A 21,016-nucleotide genomic window follows, 5' to 3' on the forward strand; every position below is an offset into this window, starting at 1 on the left:
TTGCGCCATTCACAATCAGGTCGGGTCACTGGTAGATAACTTATGTTTGTGAACCTTTCAGGGGTCACCGGCGGATTTCATTGTGCAGAACATTAAACGAGAGGACAAAAGGAAGAATGGAACCTGACAGACTCTCCATACACGGCAGAAGATTCTGGAAATTGATCTGTGCAGCTCAACAATCAGTCTGGAAGTAAGAAAAGAAGGCACGCAGGATCGTGTCCCGGGCAGGGCGAGAATGAGACAATGGGAAGACGATAAGAGGAGTAATGGAGGGAAGACAGGAAGATCAATAGGAGGCACAGATACAGAGTGACTGACAAGACATTCTGCTTTCTGAGACCCCCAGCCTGTGCTACACAGGCAACATCTAGTAGAGTAGACACTCTACTAATCTTCCATGTCCTATGCTCCAGTAACAACCAGAGCTGCATACACAACTCTGACACTTACCAGAGCGTGGTGCATTGTTGAAGCTTAGATGACAGTTACACAAAACAAAGTCGAGAGACAACAAAATATAAATTTTATAGCATTTTAAATGCAGCTCTGGATGTGACTGGAGTATAGGAAATGATGAAAACAATTAAAAATATAACGATTTGCAAAGTTACTGAACATTTTATGTAGATTTAAATGGGGGAATATTAAATGACACTGCTGTGAGGGGCAGGTAGCTCCTGAGCAGGGACTGAATGTGAATTTCTTAAAAGCTCCACCACCCCTCCCAAGCGTCTTCGCAGTAGATAATCTGGAACATAAACTAGAGTAGATCAAGCAGTAGGAATGTTATACTGGAAATTATATTTTGCTGGGTAAGGGGAAAGAAAAAAAAATTTTTGTAATGACCAAAGGGGTTTTCAATACCTTTCCCCCACACACAGTGATGTGGAGTACAGGAGCTCGCCTAGCCCAGAAGGAAGACTTACCTAGGCTTGGAGATGGCGCATGATAGGTTACAGGGTTGTAGCTATAGGTTGGGCAGAGGTTGAGATCGCACCCGGGCCCTGGAGCCTAAGGGGGCCCTAAAGGTCCTTTTGGCCCATATGAGAAGACTAGTACTATAAATTACACATGATACTTGGGGGACCCTGTGAAAGATTTTGCATTGGGAACTTCAGTTTAAAGTATTCAAACAGTTACATCCCTGTATAAAACTTCAGAAGGTGAGAGCTCTTCTTAAAGGAATATTAAGGGGCTGAGGGGGCGGGGCATGACACACAGATGCCCCACCCCCTCAGGCTTTGCACTAGATATGACAAGGCATCAGTTTTGCCTGGAGTCTCTGTTTAATATTAGTAGTTTGGTACAATTTTTTAAATCCTAAATATATTTCACTATAGTTACTTAGATTTTTTGCCGATTTCAAGAAAGTTACTTAACTATGACCAGAAACGCAAAGACGTGTGGAGATGAAAATGATAAGCCACACAAAACCGGACAGGCACAATATGTATTTTATGGTAATATTAATTATATTGTGCAGCATCGCTCACATGTCTCCTGTGTAACGTTTCGAGGTCATAAGAAAATATGTCAAATCCAAGCCGGATGGAAGACGGGATCAAAACTACAAGAGAAACAGGTCATGAACATTACACGACTCCAATGTGTCAGAATGAAGAGATTTTAAAGCCAAGAAATCAGGGTGTGGACGACCAATACCAGGGGGTTATATGAGAAGCTGGAACATATAGAAGTGGAGTAATAGGGTCACCCCGACACCCCACAGATCCAATACCTATATCATCTTCCTGCAGCAAGAGATGAAAACACTGCCATCCCTGCTAAGAGCCTGATAGAGACCCTCTTACATATACCCCTTACACTTACACAAGGAATCTTCTCCATAAGGGGCAGTGTTATAGTAGTTATATTCTTGTATATAGGGGGCAGTATTATAGTAGTTATATTCTTGTATATAGGGGCAGTATTATAGTAGTTATATTCTTGTATATAGGGAGCAGTATTATAGTAGTTATAGTCTTGTATATAGGGAGCGGTATTATAGTAGTTATATTCTTGTATATAGGGGGCAGTATTATAGTAGTTATATTCTTGTATATAGGGGCAGTATTATAGTAGTTATATTCTTGTATATAGAGGCAGTATTATAGTAGTTATATTCTTGTATATAGGAGCAGTATTATAGCAGTTATATTCTTGTATATAGGAGGCAGTATTATAGTAGTTATATTCTTGTATATAGGGGCAGTATTATAGTAGTTATATTCTTGTATATAGGAGGCAGTATTATAGTAGTTATATTCTTGTATATAGGAGGCAGTATTATAGTAGTTATATTCTTGTATATAGGGGCAGTATTATAGTAGTTATATTCTTGTATATAGGGGCAGTATTATAGTAGTTATATTCTTGTATATAGGGGCAGTATTATAGTAGTTATATTCTTGTATATAGGAGCAGTATTATAGTAGTTATATTCTTGTATATAGGAGCAGTATTATAGTAGTTATATTCTTGTATATAGGGGCAGTATTATAGTAGTTATATTCCTGTATATAGGAGGCAGTATTATAGTAGTTATATTCTTGTATATAGGAGGCAGTATTATAGTAGTTATATTCTTGTATATAGGAGCAGTATTATAGTAGTTATATTCTTGTATATAGAGGGCAGTATTATAGTAGTTATATTCTTGTACATACGGGGCAGTATTATAGTAGTTATATTCTTGTATATAGGGGGCAGTATTATAGTAGTTATATTCTTGTATATAGGGGGCAGTATTATAGTAGTTATATTCTTGTATATAGGAGCAGTATTATAGTAGTTATATTCTTGTATATAGGAGCAGTATTATAGTAGTTATATTCTTGTATATAGAGGGCAGTATTATAGTAGTTATATTCTTGTATATAGTAACAGTATTATAGTAGATATATTCTTGTATATAGTAACAGTATTATAGTAGATATATTCTTGTATATAGTAACAGTATTATAGTAATTATATTCTTGTATATAGAGGGCAGTATTATAGTAGTTATATTCTTGTATATAGTAACAGTATTATAGTAATTATATTCTTGTAGATAGGGGCAGTATTATAGTAGTTATATTCCTGTATATAGGGGGCAGTATTATAGTAGTTATATTCTTGTACATAGGGGGCAGTATTATAGTAGTTATATTCTTGTATATAGGGGGCAGTATTATAGTAGTTATATTCTTGTATATAGGAGGCAGTATTATAGTAGTTATATTCTTGTATATAGGAGCAGTATTATAGTAGTTATATTCTTGTATATAGGAGCAGTATTATAGTAGTTATATTCTTGAATATAGAGGGCAGTATTATAGTAGTTATATTCTTGTATTTAGCGGCAGTATTATAGTAATTATATTCTTGTATATAGGGGCAGTATTATAGTAGTTATATTCTTGTATAGGGGCAGTATTATAGTAGTTATATTCTTGCATATAAGAGCAGTATTAGGGCATGACCACACATGGCGGAATTCCTCCGCAACTGTCCGCATCAATGCCGCACAGAATCTGCGTTGCAGATTCTGCAGCGGATCTGCACAAAATGTGCAGAAAATTGATGCGGACTGGCCGCTGCGGACTGCAGGAAAAGTGCTTCTCTTCTCCCTATTCAGTGCAGGATAGAGAGAAGGGACAGCACTTTCCCTAGTGAAAGTCAAAGAAATTCATACTTACCGCCCGTTGTCTTGGTGACGCGTCCCTCTTTCGGCATCCAGCCCGACCTCCCTGGATGACGCGCCAGTCCATGTGACCGCTGCAGCCTGTGCTTGGCCTGTGATTGGCTGCAGCCGTCACTTACACTGAAACGTCATCCTGGGAGGCCGGACTGGAGACAGACGCAGGGAGTTCTCGGTAAGTATGAACTTATATTTTTTTTTACAGATACATGTATATTGAGATCGGTAGTCACTGTCCCGGGTGCAGAAACAGTTACTGCCGATCGCGTAACTCTTTCAGCACCCTGGACAGTGACTATTTACAGACGTCTCCTAGCAACGCTCCCGTCATTACGGGAGCCCCATTGACTTCCTCAGTCTGGCTGTAGACCTAGAAATACATAGGTCCAGCCAGAATGAAGAAATGTCATGGTAGTAAAAACAATACGCTCCGCAGCACACATAAGATCTGCGGACTTCATTGCGGAATTTTGACTCTCCATTGAAGTCAATGGAGAAATTCCGCCATGAGTCCGCAACCAGTCCGCCACTGCTCCGCAACAGACAGAGCATGCTGCGGACACCAAATTCCGCTCCGCAGCCTATGCTCCGCAGCGGAATTGTACGCATCGTGTAAACGAACACTGCTAAATTAAAGTGAAAGTCAATGGAGAAACGGCTCCGCTGCGGATTAACGCTGCGGAGTGTCCGCAGCGGAATTTAAGTGAAATTCCGCTATGTGTGAACCCGCCCTTATAGTAGTTATATTCTTGTATATAGGGGGCAGTATTATAGTAGTTATATTCTTGTATATAGGAGCGGTATTATAGTAGTTATATTCCTGTATATAGGGTGCAGTATTATAGTACTTATATTCTTGTATATAGGGGCAGTATTATAGTAGTTATATTCTTGTATATAGGGGCAGTATTATAGTAGTTATATTCTTGTATATAGGAGCGGTATTATAGTAGTTATATTCCTGTATATAGGGTGCAGTATTATAGTACTTATATTCTTGTATATAGGGGGCAGTATTATAGTAGTTATATTCTTGTATATAGGGGCAGTATTATAGTAGTTATATTCTTGTATATAGGGGGCAGTATTATAGTAGTTATATTCTTGTATATAGGGGGCAGCATTATAGTAGTTATATTCTTGTATATAGGGCAGTATTATAATAGTTATATTCTTGTATATAGGGAGCAGTATTATAGTAGTTATATTCCTGTATATAGGAGGTAGTATTATAGTAGTTATAGTCTTGTATATAGGAGCAGCATTATAGTAGTTATATTCTTGTGTATAGGGGCTGTATTATAGTAGTTATATTCTTGTATATAGGGGATAGTATTATAGTAGTTATATTCTTGTATATAGGGGCAGTATTATAGTAGTTATATTCTTGTATATAGGGGGCAGTATTATAGTAGTTATATTCTTGTATATAGGGGCAGTATTATAGGAGTTATATTCTTGTATATAGGGGGCAGTATTATAGTAGTTATATTCCTGTATATAGGAGGTAGTATTATAGTAGTTATAGTCTTGTATATAGGAGCAGCATTATAGTAGTTATATTTTTGTATATAGGGGCAGTATTATAGTAGTTATATTCTTGTATATAGGGGCAGTAGTATAGTAGTTATATTCTTGTATATAGGAGCAGTATTATAGTAGTTATATTCTTGTATATAGGGGCAGTATTATAGTAGTTATATTCTTGTATATAGGAGCAGTATTATAGTAGTTATATTCTTGTATATAGGGGGCAGTATTATAGTAGTTATATTCTTGTATATAGGGGCAGTATTATAGTAGTTATATTCTTGTATATAGGGGCAGTATTATAGTAGTTATATTCTTGTATATAGGGGCAGTATTATAGTAGCTATATTCTTGTATATAGGGGGCAGTATTATAGTATATATATTCTTGTATATAGGGGGCGGTATTATAGTAGGTATATTCTTGTATATAGGGGCAGTATTATAGTATATATATTCTTGTATATAGGGGGTGGTATTATAGTAGTTATATTCTTGTATATAGGGGGCAGTATTATAGTAGTTATATTCTTGTATATAGGGGCAGTATTATAGTAGTTATATTCTTGTATATAGGGGGCAGTATTATAGTAGCTATATTCTTGTATATATGGGGCAGTATTATAGTATATATATTCTTGTATATAGGGGGCGGTATTATAGTAGGTATATTCTTGTATATAGGGGCAGTATTATAGTATATATATTCTTGTATATAGGGGGTGGTATTATAGTAGTTATATTCTTGTATATAGGGGGCAGTATTATAGTAGTTATATTCTTGTATATAGGGTCAGTATTATAGTAGTGTATATTCTTGTATATAGGAGGCAGTATTATAGTAGTTATATTCTTGTATATAGGGGGCAGTATTATAGTAGTTATAATCTTGTATATAGGGGGCAGTATTATAGTAGTTATATTCTTGTATATAGGGGCAGTATGATTTACTCTAGTTTTGGCTCTATTTTTTTGTACAGTGCTATACCATGTAGACATTGAACTTAATAAGAAATCCATCTTCAGTGAGCACCTCTATAGTGGTGTCTGTAGGCAGCCAAAACTTTAAAAATGTACTGTCTATGCAGGGGATTTGGAGCTCTGTATCAGAAAAATGGTTCTCTGACCACAATAAATATATGGTAGGAAATAACTCAGAGCAGAATGTTAGATATAAAAACGACATGTTGTTCAAATATGGTCATCCACATTAAGTTTATAGTCCATAGACTTGAGGCATTTGCAGGCAGATCCAACCAATCTTACTATAGACATTTATGTCTTTGGCCACTTTAGTAATGATCAGGACAATATTTATCCACCGCAGTCATTCTCCCTGTTAATGGCGTTTTGCGCAGAGCCTTTGAACAATATCTATTAAATAAAATTCAGCTTTTACGCTTTCCAACTAAAAATTCTTATTTACCTTAAATAGCTCGTGGCAAAAGGGTAAATTGGGATACAATTGTTTTAATTTCTACGTCTTCACATGTTTATTTTTGAAGTCACAATGATTTATATGCGCATATTAATGCACTTAGACTACAGAATGAGTCTCAGTCCAAATGCACTCATGTCCGGCCAGCTCTTCCAATCATAAACTGAATGGGGTGCCATCTGGCAGTCCTAACCCGTGCCATAAAAATATGTGTAATTGTAGAAATTAACGCTGATGACTTTATGCACTAATCCACTGCCCATTTACGGAGGACTATATGAGTCCTGACGATATACAGTATTCTGCTAGGAAAATGAGTTAGTCTGTCGAGCGAGGACTCATAAACACTCGCTCAACAGTTGGACGCAAGGTCGTCATTTCACCACTCCCTTGGAACCACCAGAAAAAGTTCTCGGTCTTAAGAGCCTAAGAAGGGGGGATTCGGAGACAAGCCCATGTAGCACACTTACTGGCGGAGGTGTTCAATGCCTCCATGTTTTTCCGCCGGGTTTACCTCCAAAGTAACGGAATAATCTTCGCTATTCATAAATTGAACCTTTTTCCCTGGTAAAACAGTGGTTCCAGGACTATAGAGGTTTGCGTAGATTGGATGCCATTCTTTTGCCTACTGCCATCCTGCGGGGGGGTTTCTGACCACTTTGACTGCTACTTTGGCCTCGGCACTTGGTAAAGCCCAGTGGTCCGTGTACAGCATGTATTTTGCCTGGGCCCTTTGCCTCCCCATTCCTTGTTGGCATGCCGAATCAATATTTCATTAATGTTATTGGTAGGAAAACCTATGTAAATCGGAGTAGCGAATTCCAAGCTCAGTCCATAGACAAGTCTCCAGTAGTGTCATCAAAAAGCCTAAAAACAGAGACAGCTGCTTTTGGCCCCATTTTCCTTTGGACTGTGAGAACTTGCAAAGCCATTATCTCCATCCTGTGTCCACAATGATAGAAAACTTTGCGAACTAGTAATGTTAAGCAGAATTTAAAGGGATGCAAAGAGGGTTGGGGAGGGCAACCATCCACCATGATGGCATGAAACAGTAATAGAAAAGGGCCCATGGTGTTTCATCTTCTCTATATTTCCCCCAAGTTTCAGCCTTAATCGATCTTGCCAAATAATGAACCTAGTAAGGTTGTGCTTACCAAATAATGAACCTGGGAGGGTTGTCACGATACCAGAATTTGGACTTCGATACCGATACTTTGTGTAATATTGCGATTCTTCATACCAAAACGATACTTTGACAACAATAATAATAATTTTAAAAAAGTTCTTCCGTTTTCTGATGTGAGGTGTGATGAATTTTGAACCTCCCAGTGCCTCACATTAATAGTAATTAATCCCATCATGTAGCACACTGTCATAATGTACAACATTGGGTTAATGTGTGAGGTACATGATGGGGTTAATTACGATTAATATGAGGCACATGGAGGTTCAAAATTCATAATACCTCCTGCCTCACATTAATAAGTGAAAAAAAGCAGTTTTTATGTTATTTTTTCTTACAGCGTACGCATCATAAATGACGCTATAAATTTGTTATTACGGTCGCGATTATTGTGAATATGTGTATATTTTATGTATTGAGACTTTTATTTTAATGTTAATTGTAAAAAAAAAATATTTTTTTTTTAATTTTTTTAATTTAACATTACTTTATTTTATTTTTTTAATTTATTTTTAAAAAACTTTTAAAGTTTTGGCATATATCTATATACGGATAGTACACAGGCAGCTGTTAGGACATACCTAAGTATGCCCTAACAACAGGAAATATGGTCAGACAACCTTAGGGTCCTTCGATGGACCCTGGGCTGTCTGCCCATATATGGTATGTCTCTATCATGTATCGTGCAACCCTAGAACCTAGCATCATCACTTGTCACATTCTACATCTGGCAACAGTATTGTTACGTTGGCACCACATTGTATAAATACTGCACCACCTGAGGTTACCAGCTACTCTTCTACAGTGATAACCCTAATCATGGAAATAATGGTCTGATGTATATAATGTTTCATTAATTAGATTTAAGTGTGTAGAAGAAAAATAATGTGTTGCCTCATCTATGTGTAGAAGGTATAGTCTCCAGCAGTACACTAACCATCATTAGAAAATAAATTATCATTTCAATCAAGTGTTTATAATAAACACGCTTCTTGGTGGTGTAATTTTTAATTTTTAATTTTTAATTTTTGTATAGGACTATATTGCAGGTCTTACACCAGCCACTAGAGCAGTAACATTAGGCTGATGATTCCTGTTTTTTTGCAGCTCACTTGTCAGCTTTGCTGCATAGACTGGGACAGTATGAGCAGAGTCATCTCATTATCATCAGAGTTAATGACAGCTCTATTGAACTGTTGGAGGCCTACATAAGACAGGATAGTAACACTATATACTATACACTCACACATAAGGCTCTGTATGCAGCACTACGTCACTTCCTGGTCTCTGGGGAGGGGCTGTACTTCAAAACATCCTGGAGACGGTAATAATCTATAACATTTCTCTGTGCATTAATTCCTCTTTATTGCAGCTGCCATAATGCATGCACACATACACCCTGTTGCACAGATAATACAGAAAGAAAGTGTCTATCGCCAATATAGCCGGCCCCAGGGAAGTTTTTAAAAATTAAAAAAAATATATACAACATTTAAAAAGCAGAGCAAACACCTTATTTCTTACCTACAGACTAAAATTATATACATGAGAAATTCCCTTTAACTCACCCGTCCTCTAATGATGAGATGATTATTAGTGATGGGAGTGATGGAGTACAGCCCCTCCCCAGAAACCAGAGAGTGATGGGGAGCTGCATATAGAGCCTTATCTGTGTATATAGTGTTACTATCCTGCCTTATCTAGACCTCCAGCAGTACAATAGAGCTGTAATTAACTCTCCCACTCTCTAATGATAATGAGATGACTCTGCTCATACTCTCCCAGTCTATAGAGCAAAGCTGACAAGTGAACTGCAGAAAACAGAAAGTTTCAGCCTATTGTGACTGCTCTACTGGCCATAATCACATAACAACAACATTAAAAAACACCAAAATCCTTACAAATAATTTACTCATAAAAATCTGATTAAAATAATATATCATTTTCTGATGAGACCTTCCCTCTAAATAAAAATTGGGAAAATACATTCCTTGGCCGGCTTCCATAGTTACGAGGGAAGGAAAAGAAAATCAATTATCAGCAATAGTTTATGGCATAATAATTATTTTTAGGCAAAATAGTTTTCAGGGTAATGGCTCCTCATAAAGCAAAAAGCAAGCAGATGTCCTCCTGGAAAACCTGGTCTCTATTACAAATAACTAAGTCTACTAATGTACATTCATATTTTTTTATGGAAATATTCCCTTCATTTAACTTCAACGACCCTATAGACCCGGCGAGATCTGTTCCATCAGAACACAGTTTGTATTTACAAATATTTTGCTTCTATCATGACCCGAGTAGGACGCCTGATAATGGGTTTTCCAGGACTAGGTAAGACCTCATTAGAGGTAACTAATAGGGTGCGTTCTTACAAGACGACCGAAACACTAAAGGAAAAACAACGTCCCCTTTCTGTGATCCGATTTTCTCTGCTTATTGACTGTCATAAATTCAGGGGCTTGTTTTATGTTTCTGATCCTCAGGGTATTTGACTCAAGATCAATTTTCAGCACAAGAAAGAAATCTAGGACAGAGCTAAATGTACTTATAAACTTTGGCTTGAGTGTAACTGGAAACAATACCAACAAGGGGGTCTGGATTTCAGGGAAATCCATTTTCAAAAATGTTCACCTTAAAATAATTCTAATGGGTCTGTTTCCTCCTTAAAGGCATAGTCCAGGATTAGAAAAACACGGCTGTTGTCTTCCAAAAACAGCACCACATCTGTCCACAGGTTGTGTATGGTATTGCAACTCAGTCCCATTTATTTTAATGAGGCTGAGCTGCAATACCACACACATCCCACTGATAGCTGTGGTGCTGTTTTTGGAAGAAAGCAGCCATGTTTTTCTAATCCTGGTTAACCCTATAGGGTAACGTTCTGGATCATTGGAAATTCTGCACCACTTGATGTTAATAATTCTCTATCATGCAGCTTTCACAATTTTTGGTTGGGAACCTAAAAGGACCCGGACTTCAAAAATATCCTTCTAATAGAGAAGTGCTCCTACTCAGACGTTCATTTCACTGGGTTTCAGAAGAAGGGACATATACAGTATAAAGGGTCTGACACTCTGTAGGGATACACCCTATTGAAAAGCGGCATTGTAATACCCAGATGTCAATTTATTCATACATTTCCAGGAGGAATAATAGAGGAATATCACAATGCAGAGTTATGATGTTCCAGAAATTATAATTTATGGGTAATACAAATATTTACTAAAACAGACATGTCAAGAGAGCTATGAGATCTTCTAAAAGGCACAGTACAAGTGGGCTCATAGGGTAACTGTCCATAATTAGGAAAAAAATGTCAGATGTGATAAACATCACATGTTAGAGTATTTATATACAATATACAAATCTAAAAGTAATAGTGAGATACTTCTGTTTAGCCTCCCATCAAAATTAGCGTAATTTGTCTGTATATCTTAAAGCGCTGTTTTTCTCTTCAGCAGCGGGCCGATGGGTCCTAAGGGAGTAAGGGCCAAATTGGGAACGCTACCTTTGTATTCGCTGCAGCTACATATCTCTGTGCGTATACCTATTACTTCTATCTCCTTACCTTCACAATCCTAATTCTCCAAATTCAATTCTCTATCCTTATATCAGTTTGATGTGTGTTAGGACAGTCAGATTGCACAGGGCATTCATCTCCAACCCCTATTTTACAGTAATTATAAATAATAATTCCACATAAATTATTGAATCACTTTGTAAACACATCACATTTCTGATCCTGACTTACAGCCTGTATTACACTCCAGAGCTGTACTTACTATTCTATAAGTGAGTGCAGCTCTGGAGTATAATACAGGATGTAACTCAGGATCAGTACAGGATAAGTAATGTAATGTATGTACACAGTGACTCCACCAGCAGAATATTGAGTGCAGCTCTGGAGTATAATACAGGATGTAACTCAGGATCAGTACAGGATAAGTAATGTAATGTATGTACACAGTGACTCCACCAGCAGAATAGTGAGTGCAGCTCTGGAGTATAATACAGGATGTAACTCAGGATCAGTACAGGATAAGTAATGTAATGTATGTACACAGTGACTCCACCAGCAGAATATTGAGTGCAGCTCTGGAGTATAATACAGGATGTAACTCAGGATCAGTACAGGATAAGTAATGTAATGTATGTACAGTGACTCCACCAGCAGAATAGTGAGTGCAGCTCTGGAGTATAATACAGGATGTAACTCAGGATCAGTACAGGATGAGTAATGTAATGTATGTACACATTGACTCCACCAGCAGAATAGTGAGTGCAGCTCTGGAGTATAATACAGGATGTAACTCAGGATCAGTACAGGATAAGTAATGTAATGTATGTACACAGTGACTCCACCAGCAGAATATTGAGTGCAGCTCTGGAGTATAATACAGGATGTAACTCAGGATCAGTACAGGATAAGTAATGTAATGTATGTACAGTGACTCCACCAGCAGAATAGTGAGTGCAGCTCTGGAGTATAATACAGGATGTAACTCAGGATCAGTACAGGATGAGTAATGTAATGTATGTACACAGTGACTCCACCAGCAGAATAGTGAGTGCAGCTCTGGAGTATAATACAGGATGTAACTCAGGATCAGTACAGGATAAGTAATGTAATGTATGTACACAGTGACTCCACCAGCAGAATAGTGAGTGCAGCTCTGGAGTATAATACAGGATGTAACTCAGGATCAGTACAGGATAAGTAATGTAATGTATGTACACAGTGACTCCACCAGCAGAATATTGAGTGCAGCTCTGGAGTATAATACAGGATGTAACTCAGGATCAGTACAGGATAAGTAATGTAATGTATGTACACAGTGACTCATCTTTTTATGTAGATTATATCTTTATATATATATTGATATACATATAAATTATAAAATTAACAAGAGGTCAAGTTAAACAGGGGCGTCATTGGTGGGAGGGGGATTATTTATTTTTGTCAGTTGTTTGCTAAAAAAAACAACTCAATCAATTATTAACTATGGCCTTTGCAGTGTTTTTTCTATAACACAATTATTTTTCTGACCACCTTGTCTCTTGTTCTTTCATAACCCACAGGGACAGGTTTTCATATCCTCCGCTCTGTATAATGAAAGGTCTCGTACAATATAAATCTATGTGCTCAATAATCCTGATTCACTTCCAATAAAAAACCCTTTTTCACAGAAATGTTTCCTGTATATTTTGTAGAAACGCAATTGTAGCGCTGCAGCAGTCGTGAGTCATCCCGTGCCGTGAATCTAAAGCTTTCAACAGTTGGTAAAGACCTTTCATTATCATAATATGTAGACACAAATCATGTGCGGGATTATGTTAGACCAACTTAAGAGGTTCAGACAGCATAAAAATGGCGTCTATACATTGAGTCACACACAAACCAGTTTTATAGAACTGGGCAGAGTTGTTATGTCTGTCAGATCCAATTTTTTTGCAATCTTCTACAATTAAATATACTTTAGATGAATTTAGAAAGGCAGTTCACCATTTTTGGAGGGCACTTGGAGGTAACAGGACGGTGCCAATAAGGCATCTGCATTTTTGCTGGGAATATATTTTAGGTTTCCTTCTATGCAAGTAAAAAAAAAAAAAAGCAAAACCGGAAATTTTACTTCGTAAAAATAATTTCTAAAATGTTATTCTACAAATTTTAGCATATACCATATGTCTACTGAATTTATTAAAAAAAAATTGTAATTATATTTAATGCTAAAAAGCAGTACAAAAAGTTGTGTTGCCCCATTCGGTCCTTTGACATTAGTGAATTTCAGAATCTACACGGTCAAGGTGACTGCCGATTAATGCCCTCAACGTAGAACCAAACATAGGCTTACATTGTGGCAAAGTCTACCTTTTCGGGCCATTTTATAGGCTAACATGATGAAGGTCATCATGTTAGCCTATAAAATGGCCCGAAAAGGTAGACTTTGCCACAATGTAAGCCTATGTTTGGTTCTACGTTGAGGGCATTAATCGGCAGTTATTTCAGATTTGATGGCAAGAATAGCGCAGCATGTCATAAAAAGCAACGGAAACCACTATGAACCCTGAAGGACCCCATTTAAAGTCAATTGTGTTCGTTAGGCGCCATTGGGATCCACCATACAACGGATCTGGCACAAAGTTGTGGCTTCCGTTATGAACGTAGGTGTGAACAGAGTCTAACCTTGACTCGATTGTTCCCTCATCCAATAGTCACCAGTACAGCTCACACCAATGGTAGGCTAGCCTGTCAGTGATGTTATTGCTAGAACCTATTTTTTTTTTTTGTCTCTTACGTATTATGTAGGGTAGAGATTTTGGAGGCCGAAAAGGACGATTTAGACCATTTTTTGCCAACTGTTGGTGCCTCTTCATGAGATGAACGAGTGTGACAGATGCCGAAAAAGACAGTTATCTATGAAAATGTTGATCTGCCGTGTTGGATTTTTCCGGTCGTTGTTGGGTGCAGTCTTGTAAAGTTGTTTATGCCAAACAACAGATCGGCATCCCATCAATAAAAGCTCAGACCAGACCACAGATTTGTCATTTTAACTTATGGAGTTGTCATTCAGAATGACAACCTTCACAGACCGACCGTAAACGACAAGTCAAAGAAAACGGCCGTCTAAAATCTCGAATGTATGGTCAACTTAAGAGTGGCATGGGCACTGCACGTTGGTTTTCTCCCAGTGGTCTAAGATGCAAAGAGCAAATTTTGTGCCGCAATTTTCATCATACTTACCTAGTGTGTTTATAGACCAAACATTCGCAATGTACATACTTTAGCGGAACCCTTAAAAAAACGAACCTACCTGAGGAATCTCTACAACTACCCCATGTCTACTGTTAAGGCTATTTTTATTGCTGCCTTTTGTGGATCCCCTAACTAGGCTTTAAGGAACCCTGGTTGGGAAACACTGTCATAGTTTATTGTTGGCCAGTGTTAGAACAACAAGGCATATGCACCCTATACCATAATCAAAAAGTTGGCACCTATTAAAACAGTGTTGGTTGGAGATACAGAAGGAATCACAAAACATTTCTTTGTATTTCATGTTATTGAAAGGTTTTCTAAAACTTACCGGTCTTGTGTTCCATGAGATCCTAACTTTTCATTCTTTAGACAATAATCCGGAGAGCTTTGAAGATATATAAGTTCACTTTCCCGTACTGGCCGAATATCCAGGTCTTTTGGCACCAGTTGTTTCCGTGTACCCATTGGTCGATGAACTACTTTTGTTGCTGATAGATATTTGGTTTTAAGTTCCAAGGCGATCTCTCGAAGTTCCAGCAAACCTTTCCAACAGGTCTTAATAGAACAGGACCCCGAAACTCCATGGCATTTACATTTCAAATCCAAGGAGGATCTCAACACCTGAATTCAAAAATTTTACTGTTATTGCTGAATAAGACAACCAAAATATATGCAAACCCAAGTTTACCAATATTGACATAACTAAGATACACAACAGACTGATATCATGGACTGTAGCTCCATGATCCAACAACGTTAACCCCCCCCCCCCACCCTCCCAACATAATATCCTCATTCAGTTATAGCAGCCATATTGGTCGCCCCCCAGCTTTCTCAGGAACATATGTAAATAAGACATGGATGAGTAGATCTTTTTACAGCTTGACAGATGTGGACAACTTAGAGATTGACATTTACTCACCTGTCTCCCCACTTCGCTGTTGTGTAGGTGCATAAGTTTATTGGCTTGAGATCCTGACTTCTTCATCTTCATCGGGGCATCTGAGAACTTAGAGCCCATCATAATACCATAGTTGATGTTATCAGCACATCCTCCCCACCGAGAACCTTGGTCCAGTATCTCCCCAGGTATGGGACCACAAGTGCAACCTGGTAGGTCCCCAGCGGTACAAGCCCTAGCAATTGTATGGCTTATAGTAGCGGCAGACAGAGCGTACAAAAAAGCCGACTCTCGTGTCCCTGAAAAAAAAAAAGATACTCATGTCATTCACCTATTCCTTGTATAGGACTAAAGCTGACCAACACCACCAGTGCTTCTGCCGGTATGGCCAACAAGTCTGACTACGTAGAACATGGAATGAACTAACTTTTTGCTGAAGATATTTCAACATTTAACAACAACTGGAAGAGAATTTTCCTTGTGGTCAATGCAAATATTCAATCGGAATGATTTTTTTTCTACAACTGTTCAGATCATCCAAAAATATCTGTGCATGTACGTTATTCTAAGGCCTCATGCACAGCAGATCCATGTGCACTAAACCCGTATGGAGACGCAGAGTCCCTACGGCTCTGTGGCCCCTTCTTGTGCCACCATATGGTACTTGCGTAAGGCACCATACTAAGGATGTATTCTACCCTAGAAGCAATTCTATATCTTCATTATACAGCGGAGTATGCCACAAAATTTTATGTGGGATTCATGTGGAAGTTCAGTATGGCCCCAGAGAAGTCTACGAGTGTCGAAATCCGGCTCTGTATAAGGCTCTGTTCACATCTGCATAGTGGTTCCCCTTTAGAATTGGAAATATGATGGATTCCACCAGCGCCCAACGAACCCCATATACTTATAATGGGGTCAGTCAGGTTCTGCTGCGATGTCGGCATTTTGACGGGAAAACAGCACTGCATGCAGAACGATAAATTCAGAATGATAAAATTGGCAAGGAAGGCTCTGAAGCCTTGAATGCAGATGTGAACAGAGGGTAACGTCATACGGTTATATAAAAAGTCTAAATAAGTTTCATCTTTGTGTCTATGGCTAACTCTATAGGGAATATCATGTACTTTGATAATCAAAGATATTGATTATTTTGCTATTTTTTTTAGAAATTATTTCGGAATTTTTTGAAAATTGAACAACTGTAAATTACGAAAAAAAAAAAATTAATCAAACATAATAAAAAAAGAAAAACAAACAATAATAAATCTCACCAACCTTCAAGAAAACTTGCAACACTTAAAACTATTAGTTCTATTTTCACATCCACTCTACTGGCAAGGAGTATCACAAAAACAACATTGCTTCAATCATGCTATAACTAAACCAACAAACATCGACTTAATCACAGTTAATGGATGCCAAAAATGCGGAAAAGAACATCAACCGTGTTAGTTTATTGGTCATTTTCATCGTCTGCATTTACAAGTAACTCTCAGATTATTACTATGTCTTTCGAACATTGAGGTGCCGAATATTTCTGCACTCGGAGTAAGAAAGTTGTCATTTCCTGGCCATGTTTAGCTTCTGTAAACCACATAATGAAAAAGAATAACACAATCCTCATAGTCAGAAGGTGGCCTCGTTAATAGTAATGAAGAGCAGCTTTCTCACCAAGAGGAGCTCCCCCAACCCTTGATGGATCTCTATGGTTCATGACTTTCTGATGGCTAATGTTACTGAGAATTTTGTAAGAGGAAAGTTTTTGTAAGTTTTTGCAATTTCCTGAGGGTTGATGAGGAAAGACCAGTGAAAACCTCTGCTTCTTGGATTCTCCACTACTTGTTACATAATATTTACACAAATACCACAAAAGAATTTAATTAATCAGTCGATATATATATATAAATTGTAAAAAAAATAATAATAATTAGTTGTAAAAGAAAAAAAAAAAGTGCAAAAACATAAATTGTAAAAGAAAAGAAAATGACAAAAAATTGCACTTCTAGGAGAAAATCAAATGGAATAAGTAGGATGGATTTTGTAAACTAAGATATGAAATCCAAATGATTACTTGCATGATCAATCCAATTGAGAGACAATTTAGACAAAGCTGAAACAGCAAATTCCAGGACACCCACAGAAATTTTTGAAATTCTTCAGCAAATTGGTTGCCTGAAATTATTATTTTAAGAACGAAAATATTGTAATATTCTGTGCAGTGCAAGAAATTTCTGTGGAAAATTCGAAGAGTTTTCTATTTTAAGACATTGTGGCAAAATTTGCTAATTATTTGCACTAAAAATTAAATTTCAGGGCGTTCATCAAATTCATTGTGTTTTTAGAATGTTTAACATCTAACTCAATAGCTTTGAAAAGTACAGCAAAGTAGGGGAAGGACTAAGTCATGTTGTAAAATGTGCGATTATGTAAAATATTGCTGTATGTATAGGCCAACCTGCCAACCACGGGGTTATGGAAGAAAGAGAAATGTATCAGACATTCCCAGTGAGTTCAATCAAATATACTGTACGAAGCCATATCCGCTATTTTTATAAAATTTGCACAAATTGTTTCATTTTCGCCGAATTTATGCATTTTGTGATACTATTGATAAATCTCCCGCTTAGATTTTAAATCAGAGCAATTGCAGAGGTCAAAATGAAAACACATTTAAGATTCTGCAATTTTTTAATACAAATTTTCCCTACAAATATTATAGACCAACCTATAGACCACTACCTCAAAAACTTCCTGTCTAATTCAAACATTACATTCCCACAATGCACCACAGCATGCCCTGTAACAGCAGGGGGCAGCAGTGAAATGCGGATAATGCAACTTGTGCATTAACAGAAAACCAGAAGAACTATGAATGCAGCTCTGGATATAAGAAGTATTCATACAATGGGATCTTACGGACTCCAAGGTCATTGGGTTGTAGACCAAAGGTCTCTCCAGCTATTGTCATACTACAATCCCCAGCATGCCCTGACAGTCAAAGGCTTGAGACCCACAGTACAGCAAAAATGAGCCAGAATCTATAGGGAGGATGGGAGCTAGGACACAGCTAATCCTGTCTTATATTAACTGGGAGCCTATGAGAACTGGCTACTATCAGGGGTGTAACTAGGAAAGACTGGGCCCCATAGCAAACTTTTGACTGGGGCCCCCCTCCCCTGGGTGTCACACAACCCCCCCCCCCTTGTAGATAGTGCCTTTTTTACAGCCCCCCCTGTAGATAACGCCATACAGCCCCCCTGTAGATAACGCCATACAGCCCCCCTGTAGATAACGCCATACAGCCCCCTCTGTAGATAGCGCCATACAGCCCCCCTGTAGATAACGCCATACAGCCCCCTCTGTAGATAACGCCATACAGCCCCCTCTGTAGATAGCGCCATACAGCCCCCTCTGTAGATAACGTCATACAGCCCCCTCTGTAGATAGCGCCATACAGCACCCCCTGTAGATAGCGCCATACAGCCCCCCTGTAGATAACGCCATACAGCCCCCACTGTAGATAACACCATACAGCCCCCCCTGTAGGGAACGCCATACAGCCGACCTGTAGGGAACGGCATACAGCCCCCCCTGTAGGGAACGCCATACAGCCCCCCCCTGTAGGGAACGCCATACAGTCCCCCCCCCGTGTAGGGAACGCCATACAGTCGTCGTCCCCCTGTAGGTAACGCCATACAGTCGTCGTCCCCCTGTAGGTAATGCCATACAGTCGCCCCCCCCTCTAGGGAACGCCATACAGTCAGCCCCACCCTGTAGGGAATGCCATACAGCCCCCCCCTGTAGGGAACGCTATACAGCCCCCCCTGTAGGGAACGCTATACAGCCCCCCCCTGTAGGGAATGCCATACAGCGTCCCCAACCCCCCCAAAAAATGCGACCTACAGTGTGTCCTACAAAAGACATGTATCCCCTCTCCACAGGATCTCCACAGTGTAGGGGATACATGTGTGATCGCTGGCAGCGATAGGGAGAACGGGGGACTGAATGTCCCCCAAGTTCTCCATGATTAACCTCTGACTTCCGGCGTCTGCGCAGCTCAATAAAAATGAAAGGAGTGCTGGTCACGCATGCGCACAAGCGCGACTGGCGCTCCATTCATTTCTACGGAGCTGCCGACACAGACCCCGGAAGTCCGAGGTTTGTGATGGAGAATTTCAGGGGACTTTCAGTCCCCCATTCTCCCTATCAATGCCAGCGATCACACATGTATCCCCTATCCTGTGGATATCCTGTGGAGAGGGGATACATGTCTTTTGTTTCATGGCAGAGCGGGGAGATACCTCCCTGCTCTGCCGTAGTGTTCAAGTGGGTGTGTTTTACTTTAGACCAAGTGGGCGTTGTACAGAGCAGTGTATGACGCTGACCAATCAGTGACCAATCAGCGTCATACACTTCTCTCCATTCATTTACCCTGCACTAGCGATATAGTTATATCACTATGTGCAGCCACATACGCAAACACTAACATTACTGCAGTGTCCTGATGATGAAACAAGGCAACGTACATTTAGAATACATAATCCAACAGCAAATGTACAAAAAGAATAAATACATTGTTATACATCAGTGTACTGATTGAAAAAGAGAGGATAATGATAGGGGATCACGAATCTCCAAAGTGAGGCTGGAGCTGAGTTCCCAATCTAGGGAATGAAGAAAGAAGGTGAAAGCGGAAAGGAGAAGGGGGGGACGGACCCTCCACAGCATCCCATAGGCAAAGGTGCTATTCCGGCTGACTAAAGGAATGCTGCTCTCAAATTATGTCTTTATAGGAGTCCGAATCCTGAAAAACTATCCATTGGGTCCAAGTTTGGCAAAACCTGGTGCTTGAGTCGTGAATAACGGATGTCAAGTCCTCCATATGCATGATGTCGTTAACCTGTGAAACCCAGAGGGATAGTGTGGGGGGAGATGGATCCTTCCACCGTAGCGGGATGCAATGACGTGCTGCCATCACTAGAAAGTGAAGCAGAGAACGCTTATACTTGTTCGCTGGAATGTCGCAATGATGAAGAAGGAAGAAGGCCGCATCCATAGTTACACTTGTATCTGTGACTTCAATTATCACCCTTTTTATGCCTTCCCAAAATGGGGTAAGGAGGGGACATGACCAGAAGGTATGAAGGAGGGTACCAATGTCTTGCCCACATCTCCAACACATAGGGGACGCTGTGGGGAAGATGTTATGTAGGCGGGCTGGGGTCCTATACCAGCGCGAGAGTAGTTTGAAGCTTGCCTCTTGGTATCTTGTACAGATGGAAGTTTTTTGAGCCATAAGGAGTATACGCTGCCCTTGTGCGGGAGAGAAGGATATCTCCAGATCCTCTTCCCATTTTGAAATGTATGTAGGGGTGGGCATATCTGGGGGGTCCATGAGAATTTTGTAAATTGCGGACAATGTATGTCTAACCAAGTCAGAGCCTGTCTCTAGTGGAGTCTTTACCACTTGGTAGGACATAGGAGCTGAGATAGAGGTTAAAAAGTGTCGTAGTTGCAGAG

At 39.1% G+C, this 21,016-nt stretch overlaps 1 protein-coding gene across 3 annotated transcripts in view; it reads right to left on the reverse strand.

The window, feature by feature from the left end:
• The window catches only part of WNT11 (Wnt family member 11), a 134,940-nt gene that overhangs the window by 8,226 nt on the left and 105,698 nt on the right, over nt 1-21,016 (reverse strand). For all 3 annotated transcript variants that reach the window (XM_075849931.1, XM_075849928.1, XM_075849930.1), the window contains 2 exons: nt 15,515-15,792; nt 14,921-15,213 (listed from right to left, as the gene is read on the reverse strand). In XM_075849931.1, coding sequence (XP_075706046.1) covers nt 14,921-15,213; nt 15,515-15,792 — 571 coding nt within the window. The remainder of the gene's footprint in view (nt 1-14,920; nt 15,214-15,514; nt 15,793-21,016) is intronic.

Source organism: Rhinoderma darwinii, chromosome 2 (genome assembly GCF_050947455.1).
Source record: "Rhinoderma darwinii isolate aRhiDar2 chromosome 2, aRhiDar2.hap1, whole genome shotgun sequence".
Classification (NCBI taxonomy): Eukaryota; Metazoa; Chordata; class Amphibia; order Anura; family Rhinodermatidae; genus Rhinoderma; species Rhinoderma darwinii.